Here is a 20,446-nt window from a genome sequence, read left to right as displayed (position 1 = left end):
GCTCTACTCACAATGTGTCACAAGGCGACACGTTGTGAGCTTGTAGATCAAATATTTTCTGCAAAGATATTTGGTGTTGGGGGGAAAAGGAAGGGAGTCTACTCTGGTCAATGGAGATAGGGTTTAAATGTGTGTGTAGGTATGTATGTATGTGAACTTGGTGTTTATGGGTATGTGTATGTGTACATACATAAAATAGGTATGTGTATACATATGTATTATGTGTTTATGTATTCTCTTTGCCTTTGTCAGTGTTTTTTTGTCTATTGTTATTGTGTTTTGTTGCCTGTTTAATGTTTTCTGTGGGGACTACGGATGAAAATGAGCATTCTTCGGTGTATTTCCATTGCATTTTTGTGGGGTGTTCATTAATATGCTCTGTCCTGTCTAAATAAACAAATAAAGTAAAGTAAAGTAAATGGTTAAGAAGCACTGATCATCTTTGCTACAGTCACAACTCACAAATAATTGTTCATTTGACCCGTTTTTAAATATTAATAGAGAAAAGTTAAATATAAACATGAGAGGTCAAGACAAAGACAAGGCAAAGTCTTTTTTTTTTGTCTGGGATTAGATTTCACAAGAAGTGAGGCTTGTCTGCACGAAAAGTGACATGCTATCATGCATAAAAAGTGCAATTCCATGAACAGGTGTTTATTTGGACAGGCATTATGCTAGACATATTCAGAAAGTCTTTCTAGATTAGATTATTTAAATTATACAGGAATTTCTGTACAGTTCTGGCTAAGTTGTGAATTGTTGATTCTGATAGGCATTGAATTAACCACTTTCAACATGGCATCCCTATTTTGGGGCTATTTTCACAGAAGATATTTAGAGCAATGGTTCTCAACCTTGTCAGGCCATGACCCCCCAAAAGAATCATATTTGAACTGGGGACCCCCCACCCTGACAAGCACTTGGAAGTGTAGGAGTTGAAGCATTACATTTAGTTTGACTCGTCCGCACATAAATATTTTGAAAATAGCCGATCTACAAGCTCTCAACGCCACACGTTGCGAGGTGTTGAGAGCTCGTAGATCGGCTATTTTCACAATTTTATAGTATAGTTTGTTGATTACTTTTGAAAGTTTTGATGCAGTAATGGTCTTTTTTATTTTCTTTTCTTTTTTGAGGTATTAAAAAGGCATTAAATTGTCACTTTACTGTCATGTGGGAACCCCCCTGGAGGGTGCTGTGCACTGATTTAGTGCACAGCACAAATAGGAGGGGGCCTAATGTATAGAACCCTGCGGGTCAACTGAGTGCTTTACGTGGTTAAAGAGAAAAGAGGTTTGGGAACATTTTGTGCATGAAATGTGCTAGACAAATAAACTTGCCTTACCTTGTCTTGAGGATTCAAAGAAGCTGCCCCAAATAAAAGCAAAAGTCTTACATAACTAACCCGCTCTGCAGCACAGAGAGATTGTTGAATGAATTACGTAAAAAATGTGTCAATGAGTACTCAGCCAAATCTTTGATTTGTCTCTGGCAAAAACCCATGAGCCCCAAAGACATTTGTCTGACTGCCAAAAGAACAACTCTGTTGAACTACAGTTGAGTCGGATGAGAAGGATACAGAAGGTTTACTGGTACAAAAGGCTATAAATCAGCAAAGAAAAGAAAAGCCTGCATGAATAACATAAAATGAGTGAATCTGTTCACATCCTGACTGAACTTGACTTTCTGTACTGTATGCCCTATTGTTGAGTTCAAATTATCATCAAGGTTTGAGGCTATGAGCCTATATCAGAGGGTAGAGAGAGAGAGAGAGAGAGAGAGAGAGAGAGAGAGAGACGAAGGGAATGATACTTCACCAATGTACTAATTATATAAGTGCATTTAAACTTACGTTACACTCTATAAAACCAGATACTAAATCCCCATTATTCTTTTTGTTATTATTATCTTGTCGTTATATTGTATTGTTGCTAGTCTTGTTTATGCCACAGCAACATTTTGCTGCTTGTATACCTGTATGAGGGAGTGACAAATTAAACCGTCTTCAATCTTGAAATAAGTGGTGACACAAATCATGAGTCAAATTAATTGTATCCCCTGACATCATCTGCAGTTCATTTCATTACTGTATGTGCCCTGAACCCCTGATTGGCTGAGCAACCAGCTCGTCCCTATCCAGATTTCATCTCACAGCCTATTTCTTGTGATGCATGAGGAGTCAGTATAGTGATCTCGCACCATTGAACCCCTAACTCCATAGTGGGCTCCAGGAACCCCCAGTGATCCTTGAGAGGGTTCCAGGGGGTCCCCCAGCAAAATGAGGAACAGTTTAATTTACCAAATATACCAAATAAAAAATATCTTATGAGGGTCCCTGGCACAAAACCCTTTCAAATGGGGGTCAGCTTAATACGTATCAATTTGGTGGTCCTTGAGATGAAAATGTTTGAGAACCACTGCAATACACTAGTGAACACACTGTTTGGTTTGAGCACAAATTAATGGAATTAGAATTTAGGACTTGGAGGTGGAATGCCCAAAACACGCCTTTGGCCCAGTATTTGAGCCCATGCCAACATTTCATGGAATGCAGGGGATTGTTTAGATTTAAGGGCTTATTGGGTACCTTGAGAGTTTATTTGTCAACAATTCCTCATCACATCATTTAACATCTCACACTCTTGCTACAAGTGTAATTTTATGAACTCCAATCCATTATATTAGATGAACCCGTCTTGCTTCAGTGAGTGTGGTCGGTCAGGAGTTCAGTGAATGAATGACACAGGGAAGTGTTTTTCAAGCATAACATCGCTTTTTAGGGCATGTCATCATAGGTCGGAAAAAACGAAACAAATTAAAATAACAGATCTACAAGCTAACAAATCGTAGCTTGTAGAATGTCTATTTACACTGTGCGACACCGTTGTGTGATGAATGATAAAATAGGGCATACGTTGATAATAGTCAAGCCATTCTAGCCATGATGACCTTTTAAGAAAGTCTCAACAGGGGACGTTGTGTTCTCACTGTGGCCCAGAAAACATTGGCATCGTAAACAACCAGGAAAAGCCAATACTTAAGGATAATTCCTATTTTTAACAGGTCGTTCAATTAAGTCCTTGCGGTCTTGTTTCCAATGAGAACCTGTGAGCAATTAGGGGTTAAGAGTCTTGCTCAGGGACAAATTTCATTTCATCAACACATATGCTGACCTAGCCTGGAATCGAACCTGGGACAAGACGTTGATAGTCTGAAGGCTGGATTTCTTTACTGGAAACCCAAACAACGGCACTCAGGTGGTGCAGGGGTAAAGTACCTGCCCACCACCGTGGAGTCCAGGGGTTCGAATCCATGCACCGTGGTGCTTCCGGCTTGGTTAATCGTCTGGCAGGGGGTTTCAACTGGTGGTCTGTGAAGGTATTGCATGTGGCCCCTGACCATACATTCCCAATGGAGGAGAGTGAAGTTTTTATTTTCATTTTGGAGAAACTTCGTAACATTATCATCATTATCAGTGGTCATTTGAGGAGGCTTATGCTTCAATTCCAAAAGTACTTCAAGCTTAACTACTACAAAAGAGGATCAGCTCATTGACATGTCCACAGATTCTGTCAAGAGGTACATTATATGAAACACTTGAAGTTCTGGATGAGTTGTCAGATAGAATTCCCAGAGCTTACAGCAAAAACCTAATGTATTTTACCTTTTGTAACTACATACAGTATCACTCACTGTGAGAGTGTTTTTTCTTCACTGGCAGAAGAATATGTACAGGGCCAGACTCTGTCCCTGTCCACCACGCCAAGACGAGACAGACATGGACCACCTGTAATCATGGACCAGTGGTCCATGGGCCACTAGTTGAGAAACAGTGCACTAAATGACCTGGTGACCTACAATGTTGTAATTTACTGCAAAGTCGGAGGTCAAGAAGTTCCACAGAAATGTGAGTACAATCTCAAGAAGAGGAATAAGTATCGCGCAATGAATTATATCAAGCCATTAACAGCCATTATTTAATTTCAAGCGTTTACCCCACACCACACCTATTACATTTGATGAACTGGTATTATTAAACAGGTAGTATTTAACCTGGAACCCTCATATCTCTTCCCCTGGCTCCCCCTGCCCCCCTTTTCTTCTTCCCTTTCTCTATGGAAATAACAAAACATTAATTTCCCCCACAGTTTTACACCTGTAAACCTGTGGTGTGACAATAAAGTTAATCCTGATATTTTAAAACATATTATAATGCATTATAAGTATGTTTATGCATTATAGACATGGGATGCATATCAAGTGTTACCAAAAACCTAAACAGACAGACAGACAGACAGACAGTTCAGCGTCATCCTTGTCTGGGGAGGGACACCCTCCAACCTTGCTGAATGTTTTTTATAAATCTTTCTGTAATCATGTTTATCCACTTAACGGGTGATTGGAATTGGAATTTACTGGCCTAATGCCATCACAACTGAAGAGCTCTGGTAAACCTTTGAACAAGAACAAATTGAAACCCAAATTAAATGCAGGAAACCACCCTCCAACACAACCAGGCAGGCCTTAACCTGGAATCCTCAGGGGGAAAGAAAACCAGGAGGACACAAACAGCTGTCTGTCGAGGCGCAACTCAGGGGAAAATGACATCTTGGAGGGAAGCAGAGAAGATCGCCCATCACCGAACAAACTGGAAGAAGTTCATAAATGACCTATGCTCCCCAATGAGCAAAAGGGTTTAAGTCAAGTAAGTCAAGTATGAGTGTGTAATTCTGTTCTGATTGTATGAGACATTGTGCAACAGATGGTCTTTGTTTTTGGTCCAAAACTGGAATCAGAGTATAACAAGACAAAAACATAATTTGGACACAAAAAGATGTAGATAGTGTCTATGATTTGAATTATTAGATAGACCGTAAAGGTTAATCTGAAAGACAGAACTCTTAAATTAACATTATTTTCTTTCAATGTCAAGATATTAAGAATACATTCTTATTTACAACTGCGGCCTGGGAAAAGGCAAGGCCTCTTGAAGATAGACATAGCAATTTGATGGACCTCAATACAAATGTATATCACTGTTTCTAGAAATAAAGCCTTAGTGACGTTGCTACATCGCCATCTAGTGACATTATTAGGTAGTGCAGTGCAGTAAGCGCCGCCAGGATTCGGCACATGATATCCCAACCATATACCATAAGATAGCTCATAGCTCAATGTCAAAGAAAGCCAAGCCATTACAACAAACACGAGTTTCTTATCCCCCGGACAAAACACTATGCTGTTTAAATAAGTAGTGCAGCGAGCATGCCATGGTATTATTCTTTCATGTTTTCTGTGTCGGTTGCGTTGACGGTTGACAACAACTGACTAGCCAATCACAATCCGTGTCCGCACGGGCTATGTGACCTAAAGCTTTTTTAGCTCGAGACCAAATTAAGCTCGAGACCCAAAAGACTTAATTCTTAAACATTTGTTTATACGGGATTTATTAGATTTATTCGTATTTATAAAAAAAAAACATTGAATTTGTTTTTAATTCATGCCTATGTATTTATTTAAATAATAATAATTAAATCAAAATTTAGGAAACGAAAAATAAAGGGATATTTACTTGCGACCCATAAAAATGTGTCCGCGACCCACACATGGGTCCCGACCCACTGTTTGGGAGACTGTGTTCTAAACGGCTCTAAACTAACGGTTGTACGCATGCGCACGATTCAGATCAGCTGACTGGAGTGTGATGTTCTGTTGAAGGACCTGCAGGGCTCATCATCATCATCATAATATTCATAATACTCTTTATCAGAGATATAATGCGTCCACATATCTGAGTTTTTTAAACATTATTCTATTGTCCCGCGTTGTGGATCAGTACGGAATCCTTTTGAACGCCTTGGTAAGTGCAATAATTAAACGAATACCGTGTGTCGTGACAACCTGAGAGACTGCATTGCTAGCAGGCTAATGCCAGCAGTGTCTAATGCTGTGTGACCATAATAACAGTTCCAATGTCACAGAAACATGTATTTATTCAACATGCTCTCTCAATGGGTATAGTGGTTATTGTTAGTGATCTAACGCTGTGTTACCGTAATAACAGTACCTTCCAATGTCACAGAAACATGTCTTTATTCAGCATGCTCTCAATGAGTAATATAATGGTTAATATTAGTGATCTAATGCTGAGTGACCATAATAACAGTACCTTCACAATGTCACAGAGACACATGTATGTATTCAACACACTTTCAATGAGTATAATGGTTCATATTCTGAAGTGTTATTGAGCACACACACACACACACACACATCATCACATGTCGCATGATATCCAATCACTAGATTGCAGTGGTGGAAAAAGTACTACATTTTAAGTGAAAGTAGCAATACTGCAATGCAGAAGTAATCTGTCACAAGTAAAAGTCTGGAATTCAAAATGTACTTGATTGATTGAATTGATTGAATATTTTATTAGACAGAAATGTAAAAACAGCACAAGTACAGTCAAACACTTTGTCTAAAAGTAAAAGACTTGAGTAAAAGTATAAAAGTATTGGTATCAAAATGTACTTAAAGTACCAAAAGTAGAAAGGCAGAATGTTTTAAAATGTATAAAAATCTTATAATAGCAGATCTACACGCTCAGAATGTTATAATAGCAGATCTACAAGCTGACAATGCGTCGCATCGCGACACATTGTGAGCTTGTATACCGGCTATTTTCAAATGGCCTAAATGTATATAGGGCTGAAGTGGGTAATGTATGTTTTGTAATAATAATGAAAATCTACAGTAACTAGTAACTTGAGTTTTCAAATAATTGTAGGGGAGCAAAAGCACAATATTTGCCTTTGAGATGTAGTGGAGTAAGGTAAAAGTACTGAAAATTTGAAATACTCCAGTAAAGTAAAAGTACCTAAAAATTGTATTTAAGTACAGTACTTGAGTACATGTACTTAGTTATTTTACACCACTGCTTCCAATGTCACAGAACATTTTATTTATTCAACATACTCTCAATGAGTATAATGGCTAATATTCTGAAGTGTTTTTGAGCACACACTATATCAGCATCACATGATATTCAATCATTGATCTCCTCTGATCACATCAAGTACAGTGAATAACTCGACACTCGTGACTGTTGGTGTTGATTGGAACACAATCTGGATTTAGACCAAAAAGAGGAAGGTTTTTTTGCAACGTGACACTGATTCTTCCAGGGGTGTAATAATGGTACTTTCCTCTATGCCTTAAGTTTTGTTGTAGTTTCATGACAATGTTTTTGTTGGGCAAGTTTAAAATTGTTAATTGTTAAGTTTAGGTATATGGTGTTGTGTTTGGACATTAGGTTATAGATGCTATGTTTAGGTATAATGTTATAAATGGTTATGTTTAGACATTGGACTTATTACAATTAGCAGTTTTTGCAAACTGCTAATAAAGTATTCAATCAATCAATCAGATGGCTAAGTTAAGTTATACGTTTTGATGTTACTATCTTGGAGGGCAGTGCCAGTTACACAATGTTAGTATAGTATAGAGAGGAAGTCGAAAGCAGTAAGATAGCGGAGGTCAGTTTTAACTAAGCTAATTAAAGGTGGGGTAAGTGATTTCTTTATTTATTATGTTAAAATAAGATTTAGAATAATTTAAAAAGAACATTATGGATTTTGCTACTCACTGCTCCCCAGACTGGTGGTGCCAACGTATTCCAGCAACTGAGGGCACAGACCTGATCTTCCATAAGAATGCATTGATTCAAAGGAGTAAGAGATCACACTGTCCCTGTACTGAAGGAGATGAATGAATGTCTCCTAGAATCTTTATTTGAAAGGTTACTGTACATTCTTTACGAAGGTCATTCTTTACAAATTGGTTGAGCAGTGACAAATGCTCAAAGTATTTTTGTGTGATTTATGTCTTTCTCAGTTGACCTCGTCACCTAGACTAGATTAGAATATAGATTATCTATATTCTGATAGTACTCATTGCTATAGTGTTTGTTCAGTAACAGGAGTCTCCCCGTCTCTCTAGCAGCTAGCTCTTTAGTTAACAGAAAATGCATTTTCAGGTCGGGATACCGATTTTATCCATTCAGGAGAGAAAACTCGCACAGGATGCAGGATAAACAAGTGAAATTAGCAGTGATGAGTGATGACACAAAGAAGTGTGCAGACAAAATTGGAACTGGAACACTGTAAAATGGGTACTCTCTCCTAATTGACTGAAATTGCCAACCCCACATGAAAATAAGACGGGGAGACTCCTGTTACTAAACAAAGACTCTATAGCAAAGATTACTATCGGAATATAGAGCTTTGACCTTTTAATAAAACACTGTTTTAACCCCAAAAATATCACTTACACTATTAAGTGGTATATTGGTTCGAACTACAAGCGTGCCTCAGTAGCATTCTATCAAATAAATGATCCCCTTCTCTCCTTGCCTAAGTGAATTCTCTGTATCCGTGAGCCGGTGGACTACTGTACTGTACCTTTCTGGCAGCAGCCATGGCTGAATTCTGGTTGATCTCGGCGCCGGGAGAGAAGACGTGCCAGCAGACCTGGGACAAGATGATGGTGGCCACCACGCGTACCAACAACATCTCCAACAACAGCAAGTTCAACATCCCGGATCTCAAGGTCATGAGCTGCATCCATGTGTTTGTGTCTGACAAAAAATATTTTCAGTCTAAGCCTTGTCTTTCATTTAGCCGACAGGTTTTATGCAGAGCAGCTGAAGCCTGATGTATTTGTTTATTTGACTATACGCCTTGGCTTAGTTGCAGGCCAGTGTCACGCGCTGAAAATTATTTACTATTTTCACACGTCACTGTCACAAAATTTGTATAAATCAGGTTTTACAGTGCTTGGGAAGATTTTTTTTAACAAATATCTTTATTAGGTTCACAGTGTAGACATGAAGTCAGTCAGACATTTTTTCATTTTCTCCCCTTCCCCATCCCTCCCCCCATATTGTTATTGCTGTCACATTTTCCTTTAAAAAAAATAAAGACAAAAAATCTGTAAGACATGCAGTGGAATAAAGAAATGTACCTGACAAACAAACATATAGACATGATTAAAAATTTGGTTTAGACAGTGGAATGTAATAGAAAATAAATAATAAATATAATTTAAAAAGAAATGTAGTGCTTGGGAAGATTTGACAGGACTTGCAGTGGTTGAAGTGACCCTTCAGGTATTTAGCCTAGATGATAAAGTACGTACAAAATCACACCCAGCATTCAGTGTTATTCTGAGGAGCAGGGTTTGAGTTGTGCTACAAGAGCTCCAGGGCTGTCAACTGAGTTCAAAATTTCGCATTTCGGTCTTAGAAATTGGCTGATCATATTCCATTCAACGCTCAAGGCCAGAATAAAAACAATACAAAGTCAAACATGAGCTGAGTTTTCAGTTCAGTGTGGGAAGGGCATTGGCAAACACTGCAGGTAACATCATGAGGTGTTGTGCTTTCAATACTTATGAGTTTGTATTGAAATATTCTATGTTCTGTCTGACAACAGGTTGGAACGCTAGATGTCTTGGTGGGCCTGTCTGACGAGCTGGCGAAATTGGACACTTTTGTGGAGGGGTAACGTGTATTGCTATAAGTAGGACCAACCCCATATTAGTATCTGATATTTTATGATTTAAATAAAAAAATCTTTATTATGAAGTTAAGTAACACTGACTTCTGTGTCCACTGCATGTTGGGAACCACAGCAGTATGGTTAGTGGTGACAGCAAAGAGGCTCCCTAGCTCAGTTATGTGAGGAATGCATATCACATTCTAGCACTTCAGTATCATAAAGGCTGCTGCTGTCACCATGTGCCTCTTCTCCTCATCACTTGGCCATTAACCACTTCCTGTTTCATGCGGTGTCGCATGGTGAAAATAGCAGATCCACAACCTCACAATGTGTTGCATCACGACATGACGTGAGCTTGTAGATCTGCTGTTTTTGCTATTTTTCAAAATACGACATTTCCGATAATGATATGCCCAAAATAAGGACGCCGGGTTGAAAGTGGTCTCGGCATGCCTCTGAACTGTTATTATTTTGGGGCTTTCTAGTGTTGTGAAGAAGGTGGCCCAGTACATGGCTGATGTTCTGGAAGACAGCCGAGACAAAGTCCAGGAGAACCTACTGGCCAACGGAGGTAATAATGTTATGAATAATAAATGATTACATTTATTTGTATTGCACTTTTTTGTGTGTGTGTGTGTGTGTGTGTGCAAAAAGCAATGTTCCCAAAAGTACATCACATGTTGTTAATAGAAGCTATAAAAAAGTAACAATTAGAGAGTGACCCATAACTAGAATAATAAAAACATTGACATTCACTCCAGTCTGCTAATTTGATTTAAAAAGAACATTCTGGATTTTGCTACTCACTGCTCCCCAGATACAGTAGGTGGTGCAAAAGGTATTGCAGCAACTGAGGGCACAGACCTGATCTTCCATAAGAAAGCATTACTCCTTTGATTCAAAGGAGTAAGAGATCATACTGTCCCGTTGTACTGAAAGAGATGAATGAATGTCTCCTAGAATCTAAATTTGAAACGGTACATTCTTTACAAGGGTCACAAGAAATATCACAATGGGGGACAACTGAAACTATATATAGTTGTAAAAAATTGGTTGAGCAGTGAGAAATGCTTAAAGTATTTTTGTGTGGTGTCTTTTCCAGTTGACCTTGTCACCTATGTCACAAGATTCCAGTGGGACATGGCCAAGTACCCCATCAAACAGTCTCTGAAAAACATCTCGGAGATCATTTCCAAGGTAGTCTATAGTGGCATGTGAACAAGTTGAATAATTTATATGGATTTACGTATAGCCCCTCCATCCAAAGCACGCCACTTAACAATGTGCATTACGTTCACTCACTGCGGCACTGGATCAGGAGGTAGAGTGGCCGTCTTGGAATCATAAGGTTCACGGTTTGGTCCCCGGCTCCTCCTGGCCTCGTGTCGACATGTTCTCGAGCAACACAATGAAAACCTAACTGCTTCCGATGAGCAGGTTGGTGCCTTGAATGGTTTCCTCCTGTCGGTGTGTGAATATATTGTAATTCACATTACAAAACCACTTTGGATTGAATTCACCATTTACCATTCACCCATTCACATACTGATGGAGGTGTGTGAAAGATGTCTTGAAGTCTGTACACACCAGCCTGCTCGTTGGGGCGCAGTTAGGATTTCAGTGTCTACTGTCTTGCTCAAGGATACTTTAACATTGTGATGCCTGGAGGAACAGAGATCGAACCGGGAACCTTTTGATTCCCAGTCAACCGCTCTAGCCACATTTTAAGCTTTGAGATAAATAGAGATTATTCTATTTCTTAGAGGTCCTTTACTGTCCTTGCATCTCTATTGACCCATAATGTCAGATCCAGTGATGGTTTCAGGAAACACAGACGTTAATTCAGTGTAGTAAATTCCTTTGTAAAATTGTGAGAGCGGTGGAGACACATTTCACTTATATTCTTTAGTTTTGAGACACTTATAATAGTCCTCATTACCTGAAATTATGTTCCATTATCTCTATTTTATTTTATATTATATTTCCAGGAGTTACTCCAGAAAGTGCAGTTTAATCATTAGACATGACCCAGGCTTGTAAAATGTTACATAATCTCAGCAGAAGATATGCCCCGGTATATTTCAGAAGCTGGGGGTCTTTAGAATGTTTTTGCCTGTAAAAGTGCTCCGTGGTAGCCAACCCTGAGCACTTATTGCCCAGCATCCCTTTTGTGTTGTAGCAAGTGTCTCAGATAGACAACGACCTGAAGGCGAGAGCGTCCGCCTACAACAACCTGAAGGGCAACCTGCAAAACCTGGAGAGGAAGAATGCGTGAGTAAAGCTTCATTTGTAGTCTGTAGTATGACGGTGTAGCATGACGGTGTTGCTTGCCTAAAAAACTAAACAGATTTTCAAGCTAACAAAGCGTTGCGACGGGATTGATGTATGCATGTCATGTATCAACTGAAGTACGGTTGGTCATTAATCCTCCATTAAGGTTAATTCTTCCAATTACCATATATACAGTAGTTCTTGAATGGCCATTCAATAGCTAACCTGTAACGCATTGGCACCAGCTTCTGTAGGTATTGACATACTGTAACTGTCAGACGTTTTGTCTGAAGGTGAAAATTGTGCCCTTGAGTTTTAGTTTAAACCCAACTGAAAGACAACATTGTTGCCTAACATCTTATTATGCTTTTCCTGTTGTTTTGTGAATCCGGATGCTGTATGGTCGTTTAAATCACAAATAACTTTGTATTGCTCATATGTGTTTTTATTTGTTTATTTTATTCATCATCCAAGAGATATATTTTGTATGTGTGTGATATTACTGTATATGCATTGTGCTGTAGGGGGAGCCTGCTGACCAGGAGTCTTGCTGACATAGTGAAGAAAGACGATTTTGTTCTCGACTCTGAGTACCTGATTACTATGATCGTGGTCGTCCCAAAGTAAGTGCTCCACATCGGCCTCTGCAGGTCAACTTCAGTCATACTTTTATTCTGCACATTTCATAATATAGGAATAAAACCCCCAGTACAGTACAAAAATAACATTTAAGAAATAGCACACTTTGCCATGTAAAAAATAATACATAAAAAAATTACGATATCATACAAATGGTAAGCTGCATTCAGTAGACATAGCATAGCATACATAGCACAGAGGACCTACTGTAGGGGAGAGTGTCTGTTTGAGATGATTGAGTTGATAAAGACTCAACAAATTTCTTATTTTCTCTATAAAAACAACTGACTGAAAATCAAGGCACTAGACGAAGCATAAATTAGGGTAGATTGAAAACTTTACACAGGCTGACCTGAACCTTCATACAACACGTTACACATCTACCTGTTGGAATACCTTTATTTTAAGTCATTGGGATTTATCAATATAATCTCTTCCAATATATCGTATGTTTCTCTAAATGTATTTAACATATTTTTCTTTACTGTGAACAGGATAGGCTACACTGACTGGCAGAAGACCTATGAAACCCTGTCTGATATGGTGGTACCGCGCTCTACTACGTAAGTTTTAGCACCTACATTCAATAGATGAGATTCGATTTCTAGGGTTGTGCCGATGATATATAATTCTTTTTAAATAATCAGCAAAAGAAACACTTCTCAATTATTCGACTGATCGAAAAAGACCAAATATGATCTCAAACACTAGAATACCTTGTTTAGAGGTCCATTTCGGATCAGCCCCCTCTCTTGTAATTAATTGCAGCCTCTCACTGGCAGGCACGGTGTGATGCGGTAACCTAGCAACCTTTGTTGGCAGAAAATATACGATGCCCTTCACTGAAGTGACCTGGAGGGGGAAAATGCACATCCGCTGTTCCAAAACAGAGATTGTTGAGAGGACTTTGTTTTGGATCATGGGATTTTAAGTGGTTCCACTCAGTTATTTTTGTTATTCAAAGATCTGCTTTTATGATAATTGGAGGACATCCTGTTCATTGAGGAGATATGGAAATGTAGATTCTTTCATAAATTGTAGTGCTAGTGCTATTTTCTTGACATTTTTGGTTGATCAAACAGGACAGTAGTGAAAGAGGTAGATATGGGTGATTGCATATACTGTAGGGCCGCACAATTAAGTGAAACTATTAATCGGAAATTGAAATTTTATGTTTCACAATGATGATGTTGTGAAACTTGAATGTACAATGAATTCAATCATTGTACACAAGACAACCGATTTTTGCAATCATCAGGCTCACAGAGGCACAATAAATACCATTATATACAATTTGGCCAAAAGATACGCCACCGATTAGCTATTGTCCTTCCTGCAGCTGTAAAATCTGACCTGAGGCCTTTTGCCGCATGTCATCCTCTCTCTCCCCTGCCATTCCTGTCCCTCTCTAGATCACTGTCACTGTTGTATGTATTTTGCCGCCGACCCCATCTCAAAATATGTTGTTCCAGGGACCCGCCCAGAAGCAAGGATTAGAGTTAAAAATGTTTGCTTTAAAGAATATATTGTCAAAGATTTGCACAAATGTTCATGATTTTTCATAAATAGCAGATCTACAAGCTCATAGCGCGGCACGAAGTGATGCGCTATGAGCTTGTATATCTGATATTTTTGAATAGCCAAAGCGGTTTTAATGGGTTAATAAACCCACCTCTTCAGACATGCAGAGCTTGCTTTTTTTTGTTTTGTTTTTAATCATATTTTGTAGCCCCTATTTTCTTTTTGTTTTCTTTTTTGATTTAATAAAGTTACTTTCTTTTGTTTTTAAAAGCATCTAGTACCCTGTAGAAAGGTGCTACGGTATATAAGTGATTTATTATTATTATTATTATTTCTATCTTTTAAAAACCTGTGTTCCAACTCTCCTGCTGATGTCCTTGTGTGTCCCCCTCCATAGCCTCCTGTTTGAGGACAACGACAGTGGCCTGTTCAGCGTCACCCTCTTCAGGAAGGCCATCGACGACTTCAAGCACAAAGCCAGGGAAAACAAGTAAACCAGCACGCTTTCCCTTGAGCCATTCATGTGTTCATGTGTAGATTCCACCTCTAAAGGGACCCCCCCGCGTGTTGTGTTTTATTTGCTCTCTGTCCCCATTCAATGACAGGCTTGTTTTGGCCTAACAATTGAAATAGCCAATCATAATCATGCTTAACAGCCACTCCAGTCAGCATGACCCGTGTGCGTGTGTGTGTGTGTGTGTGTGTGTGTGTGTGTGTGTGTGTGTGTGTGTGCGCATGCGCGAGTGTGTGTACGCGCGCCTGGTGACTCATGGCCAGCCTCTCTCTTGTGCCGTGTTTGCCAGGTTTACGGTGCGTGACTTTCAGTACAATGAGGAAGAGATGAAGGCCGACAAAGAAGAGATGACGCGTCTGTCCACAGACAAGAAGAAACAGTTTGTATGTCTTTTCAAACCACAACTGATATTAGGGTGACCAGATTGTCCCGATTTCAAGCTGCGTCTCCCAAAAACTCTAATATGTCCCGGTTTTCAACTACAAAATTGTGCATGAATGGCAGTGCGCATGCATGACGAACATGCACGTTGATTTAAGGGTCCCATTTTGAGGGGCTAAATATTTGGTCACCCTAACTAATGTCTTTTTTTCTTTCTTTTTTTATTACAAAGAAAATGTGTAAATGCAGCAGACCTCATACATGTCGAGCTGAACAGGGTTTGGTTTTGCATATTTAATTGCAACAATTGCCTCCTCTTTCAAAAGGACTTAATCTTTAGAATATCTAAAATAGCCAATCTACAAGCTCACAAGCAATGAGTTATACATATGCTATTGACAAATCTTTTAAAATATATTTTTGGGGCCCTTTTCAGCCCTTATTTTGATAGTACAGTGAAGATTGACAGGAAACGGGGGGAGAGAGAGACGGGGAGTGACACGCAGCAAAGGTCATCAGGCTCGGGAATAGAAACGACGACTCGCTGCCAGGCTGCAGCGAGCCAATACGTATGCGCTTTAACCACAAGGCCATCGGAGCACCTACGTTTTTTTAATTTATTTACATTTTCTGTAATCTCACCAATAATGACATGCCTAATATAGGGCCCAGGTTGAAAGTGGTTAACTCTTTGGTGTCCTGCTAATTTAAAACGTGTCTCCTTAAAATGCAAATTTGGTTCATATAGGGGCCCTTGGTACGATGGCTGAAAGTGAACTTCAGCGAGGCCTTCATCGCATGGATCCACATCAAAGCCCTGCGAGTATTTGTGGAGTCGGTCTTAAGGTGAGGAAGACCTCCTTCTCACTTGTTTTACATACTGTACATAACCTAATGCCTTGCAACAGTTAGCCTCCATAGCTGTTTGCTGTTTAATGCTACATAAAAAAATACATTGAAAGAAAGTGTGTTATCACCAAGCAAAGGTGACAAAATCATCTTCTGTAGCATCTTGTGAACGTGCACTACATGTATCACATGTAGGAAAATATGTTTTGTTAAGTAATTAATGGGTTAAGCCTAATTTATTCACCTTTGTAAGACGGTGATCGAGTCTAGCCATTTAAGAATGTATGTCTCTCTGCCTCTGTGTCTGAAGAAAACCGCCCTACGTTTTTTGTGCAAGCTGCCAGTAGGCCACAGAAGTAACTCCACTTATTGGTTTCCACTTACACTATGTTTTATATTTTTTTGAAATATTTAACTTAAATTTCATAATGGAAGTCAACGGGGGCTCTGATCAGGCTGAGACGATGCTGTAATATGGAGTCATAAGTCATAGATAACTGAACACATGAAGTCCTACATCCACATTGGAGCCACGTGGTTCCTATGTTGACCCTGAGATCCACATGATTCAATTTTTCTTCATATTCCTCTATTGTAGATATGGTCTTCCGGTCAACTTCCAGGCCATGTTGTGTCAGCCCAACAAGAAGAACATGAAGAAGTTGCGGGAGGTTCTGTATGACCTCTACAAACACCTGGACAGCAGTGCTAACATCATCGACGTGAGTCTCCTCCTTGCACTTCTCACTACCTGCAGCTCTGTGCCACTTCACGTTGATCACAACGTGGAGTGCACAAGTTACGATCACAACGATCACAACGCGTCACAATGCCACTTCACGGCTCCCTGGGCACCCTGGCCGGGTTAAAGCCATTGTAGGTGAAAAACTGTCACAAAATGACAGATCTATAAGCATTCAATGTGGTGCCACGCATTATAGCTCATTGATCAGCTGTTTTAAAAATACTTCAAGAAAAGGTTTGTGGTTAATTTGGTTAAGCTTAAAATAGATCATCTGTTTTTTAAATAATGTAGAACATTTTTGTGGTTAAGTGGTTTATTGCTCTCTGATCCGCAGGCTGCTATGGACATCCCAGGTTTGAATCTGAGCCTGCAGGAGTATTACCCCTACGTTTACTACAAGATTGACTGCAACATGCTCGACTTCAAGCTCTAAGACACCCCTCCCCACCCCCAAACATCTGTCCTACCCACGGAAACCCACCCCCAGACATCCATTCTGCCCATGGAAACCCACTCTGCCGACCAGAGGCAGCATTCTGACACAACTCAAACAAGCTACCAGCTTTCATTTTTTACATTTGTTCTTGTTCTCTTCCTTTTTTCCATCTCCCAATCTCTCTCTCTATCTCTCTTTCTACCTCTCTCTTTCATATTTAACATTCCTTTATACGTACCCATGGCCCATATTCATGAAGCTATGGGGAACAGAAGTGCTGTTTACAGGTAGACTGAGTTCTTCTTCTTCTGGGAAATTTTTCTCCCCAATTTAGTTGTTACGCCAATTCTCCCCCAATGTGTATAGTCCCTGTCACTGTCAACCCCTACTGTTATATCTTGGATCAGGGTGTAGAGACAACCCCGTATCTCCTCCAATGGAGTCGCCAGCCACTTCTTTTCACCCGACAGTGAAGAGTTTCACTGAGAGGGCATACAGTGTGCACAGGAATAAACTATCCCTCCCTGTTCCATTCCCCGCTGAACAGGCACCCCAACCAACGTTTAGGAGTCGCTTTAGTGCAGGGACAGATCACCCTCCTCCTGCTTCCCATGGCTTTCCCTTTCGCCATCTGTGTTCGGCCGGAACGACCGACCATGCAATGCACCGCAGAGGATTATAGCTGATGTATATAGCTGATGTTCTACCATGCTTGATGCATAAGGGACCCCTGAACTGTCTCTTTTGTCTTAAAGTTCTGTGACGATGTCTCTATTTCCCTCTCACACGTGGTCTAAAGCCTGATTTATAGGTTGTTGCGCAAGGTTGTCCCAGGTTGAAAAGCTTAATTGGACAGTTGCCATTGTTGATGTCCTAAGGGTTATAACATTCACTAGGGCAACAATGGACATGGTGAATATTGGACTTCATATACACAGTAAAATCCTCAGCATTAATTTAACCCAGAGACTGTAAAGACACTCTGAGAGAAATGACACTGAGAATTTGAAGTGTAGTTGGATTTTACCCTTTATCTGCTACTAGTAAAGGGATCGGTTCATGTTCATGGGAAAATGGTACAAATACACAGTATATATGTATGTTAAAGACCGTATTTATTTTAAGATTATAAAAGCAATGGGTAGAAACGGTCATTTGTTTGTTGTTTTGAAGGTGTGGTGTCCGTCTAGCTCTGTGTGGAATATCTGTTTAGAAGTAGATGTGACGAGATGCAACTGAGCTACTGTCAAGTGAAATACAGCTCATTTTATCAAGAAGCAATATGTTTAACTGTATGCTACCACAATTTCTGTATATTATATTTAAGAAAATAATATATATATGTGCAAATGCTGTATTGACGATACAATGTCATTGAAAAATGAAGACAGTCAAAAAGTGAAAAACGTATAAAAAAATAAATGTGTATGTGCGATATACTGTAAATGCCCTTTCTTTGGAAGTCAAATGTCCATGCATATGTACTGCAGAATAAATGTGGCTGTTGGAAACAACGTAAATATCAGCATTGTTTTTCCATGGGCTTCTGTGATTATCATTGATGTTATTGATGAGGTGATGATCAATATTGTTTGATGACGCAGGTATAAGGAGCAACACAGCTTCCTGACTGGATCCCGCTAAACAGAGGATATAGACTCAATTTCAACCGATAACTACCTGAGCATCTGCCTGTGCATCAGACTCCAAAACGATTCATTCTTTTAAATAATATATTCATAATTACCCACACAGTAAAAGCCTCAATGTTAATTTTTCCATTTCTATCAGTAGTGTGTACAAATTATACTCTGTTAAAGCTGCAATCCGTTAATCAACTTATTTTAATAAACTTTCATTTTAACCAATCTGTACAATATAACTAGTACATCTGTATGGCAGAGTATGTTAATACAATATTACTAGTACATCTGTATGGCAGAGTACGTTAATACAGTATAACTAGTAAGCCTACATCTGTATGGTAGAGCATGTTAATACAATATAACTAGTGTAACTAGTACATTTGCATGGTAGATTAAATTAATGCAATATAACTAGTACATCTGTATGGTAGAGTATGTTAATACAACATAACTAGTAGTCAACATCTGTATAACTACCACATCTGTATGGAAAAGTAGGCCCATGTTAATACATAACATGTAACATAATATAATATAATGAAGTACATAATAATCTGCAGTGGTTGGAGGTGGTCTCCCAGCTCTTCTACTGAGACATTAAGACCCTTGTGTTGGGTAGGACACCACCTACTGGTTGACAGTACTGCCTGAAGCTCATAAGCACATATATCTCCTTTGGACGAGATCCCTTGATTGTGGGGTAAAAACATGGTCTCTCATTATGGAGGAGACCCGGGTACCTGGATATGGTAGGATATAATTAGCCTTGGTCCTGGATCATCAAGACTATCATAGATGTATTTTATAGGTAACAGGATAGGTGGGCACCAAAACATTCTGGGCACTAGGGACAACAGGCACCTTGGACGAGTGGGCACTAGGGACATATGGGCACCTGGAAGAGTGGGCACTTAGGGGTGGAGACGACTGGGCACTAGGAAGAGTGCATGCGGGCACCAGGATAACTGGGCAGGAGAGAGTGGGCATTTGATCGAGTCTGACTTTTACTTTCGAATCAGTATGCAAAGAATCAAATCAGTCAGAAGAATCGATCAAATATATCTTTGATAGTAGCCTAGTTTTGATCCAAGGCTATAGGATAGAATCAAGTTACGAATTGCAGCTTTAGCCGGGGTTTACAGTGCATCACTGTGGGGGCCAGGGGTGTGTGCATCCATCAACCATAGGCATCAACACGCATCACCAATCACCATCATCCATCCGTCACTGCTGGCGTTGGCTGGGTGCAAACGGGAAGCGCACTGGTATCGGAGGATGCTGCCAGCGTTGCCATGTCCGCTTATTATAAGCGACTTTGGGCTTGTTTTTCTGGTAAGTTGCTTGTAAATATTGGTTTGTTTCTAAAGTGTAGTTGCGTATTTTGGGCTTGTTCTCTAATGTTGTTTAAACCAGTGGTTCTCAAGGACCCCCAAATTAGTAGCCTATGTATTTGTTCGCGGACCCCCATCTGAAAATATTTTATGACAGGACCCCCCCCCCCCCCCTACAAGATTTGTCTTGTTAAAATGTTTAAATGATAAATAAAAAATACATAAAATGGGGTAGGGGGGGGGGGGGGGGGCGGAATAGCAGATCTACAAGTCGCATCGCGACCCATTGTGAGCTTGTAGATTGGCTATTTTCAAATAGCCAACGTATTATGTTTAAAAGGGCGAAGGCCGGGGCCGGGCTCGCTTGGATCTTTTTGGGTTTGTTTTCATAGACCCGGTTGCTTGGTTCTCTCGCGAAACCTGGCAACGCTGGATGCTGCTGCTGATGCTGCTGCTGCTGTGCCGCTGTCACTGTAAACAAAAACACCCTGCGTGTAACCTGGGTGCAGGTGTTCGACTGACTGACAGCACCCTAGGGTGATCTGATCTACCG

At 39.8% G+C, this 20,446-nt stretch overlaps 1 protein-coding gene across 1 annotated transcript; it reads left to right on the top strand.

The window, feature by feature from the left end:
- Positions 1 to 5,700: 5,700 nt before the first annotated feature.
- Positions 5,701 to 18,412, top strand: atp6v1c1b (ATPase H+ transporting V1 subunit C1b). The gene is made up of 13 exons (XM_080441378.1): positions 5,701 to 5,860; positions 8,420 to 8,610; positions 9,495 to 9,562; positions 10,046 to 10,131; positions 10,663 to 10,757; positions 11,740 to 11,831; positions 12,356 to 12,454; positions 12,965 to 13,033; positions 14,389 to 14,481; positions 14,795 to 14,888; positions 15,635 to 15,732; positions 16,334 to 16,457; positions 16,815 to 18,412. Exons 2-13 carry the CDS (start codon positions 8,479 to 8,481, stop codon positions 16,911 to 16,913), a joined length of 1,149 nt encoding a protein of 382 aa, XP_080297504.1. The 5' UTR covers positions 5,701 to 5,860; positions 8,420 to 8,478; the 3' UTR covers positions 16,914 to 18,412.
- The last annotated feature ends 2,034 nt before the right edge of the window (positions 18,413 to 20,446 follow it).

Source organism: Gymnoscopelus braueri (assembly GCF_963280865.1).
Source record: "Gymnoscopelus braueri genome assembly, chromosome: 11".
Taxonomy (NCBI): Eukaryota; Metazoa; Chordata; class Actinopteri; order Myctophiformes; family Myctophidae; genus Gymnoscopelus; species Gymnoscopelus braueri.
Note: the sequence above shows the minus strand (reverse complement) of the source record. Positions and strands in the feature narration are given on the sequence as shown.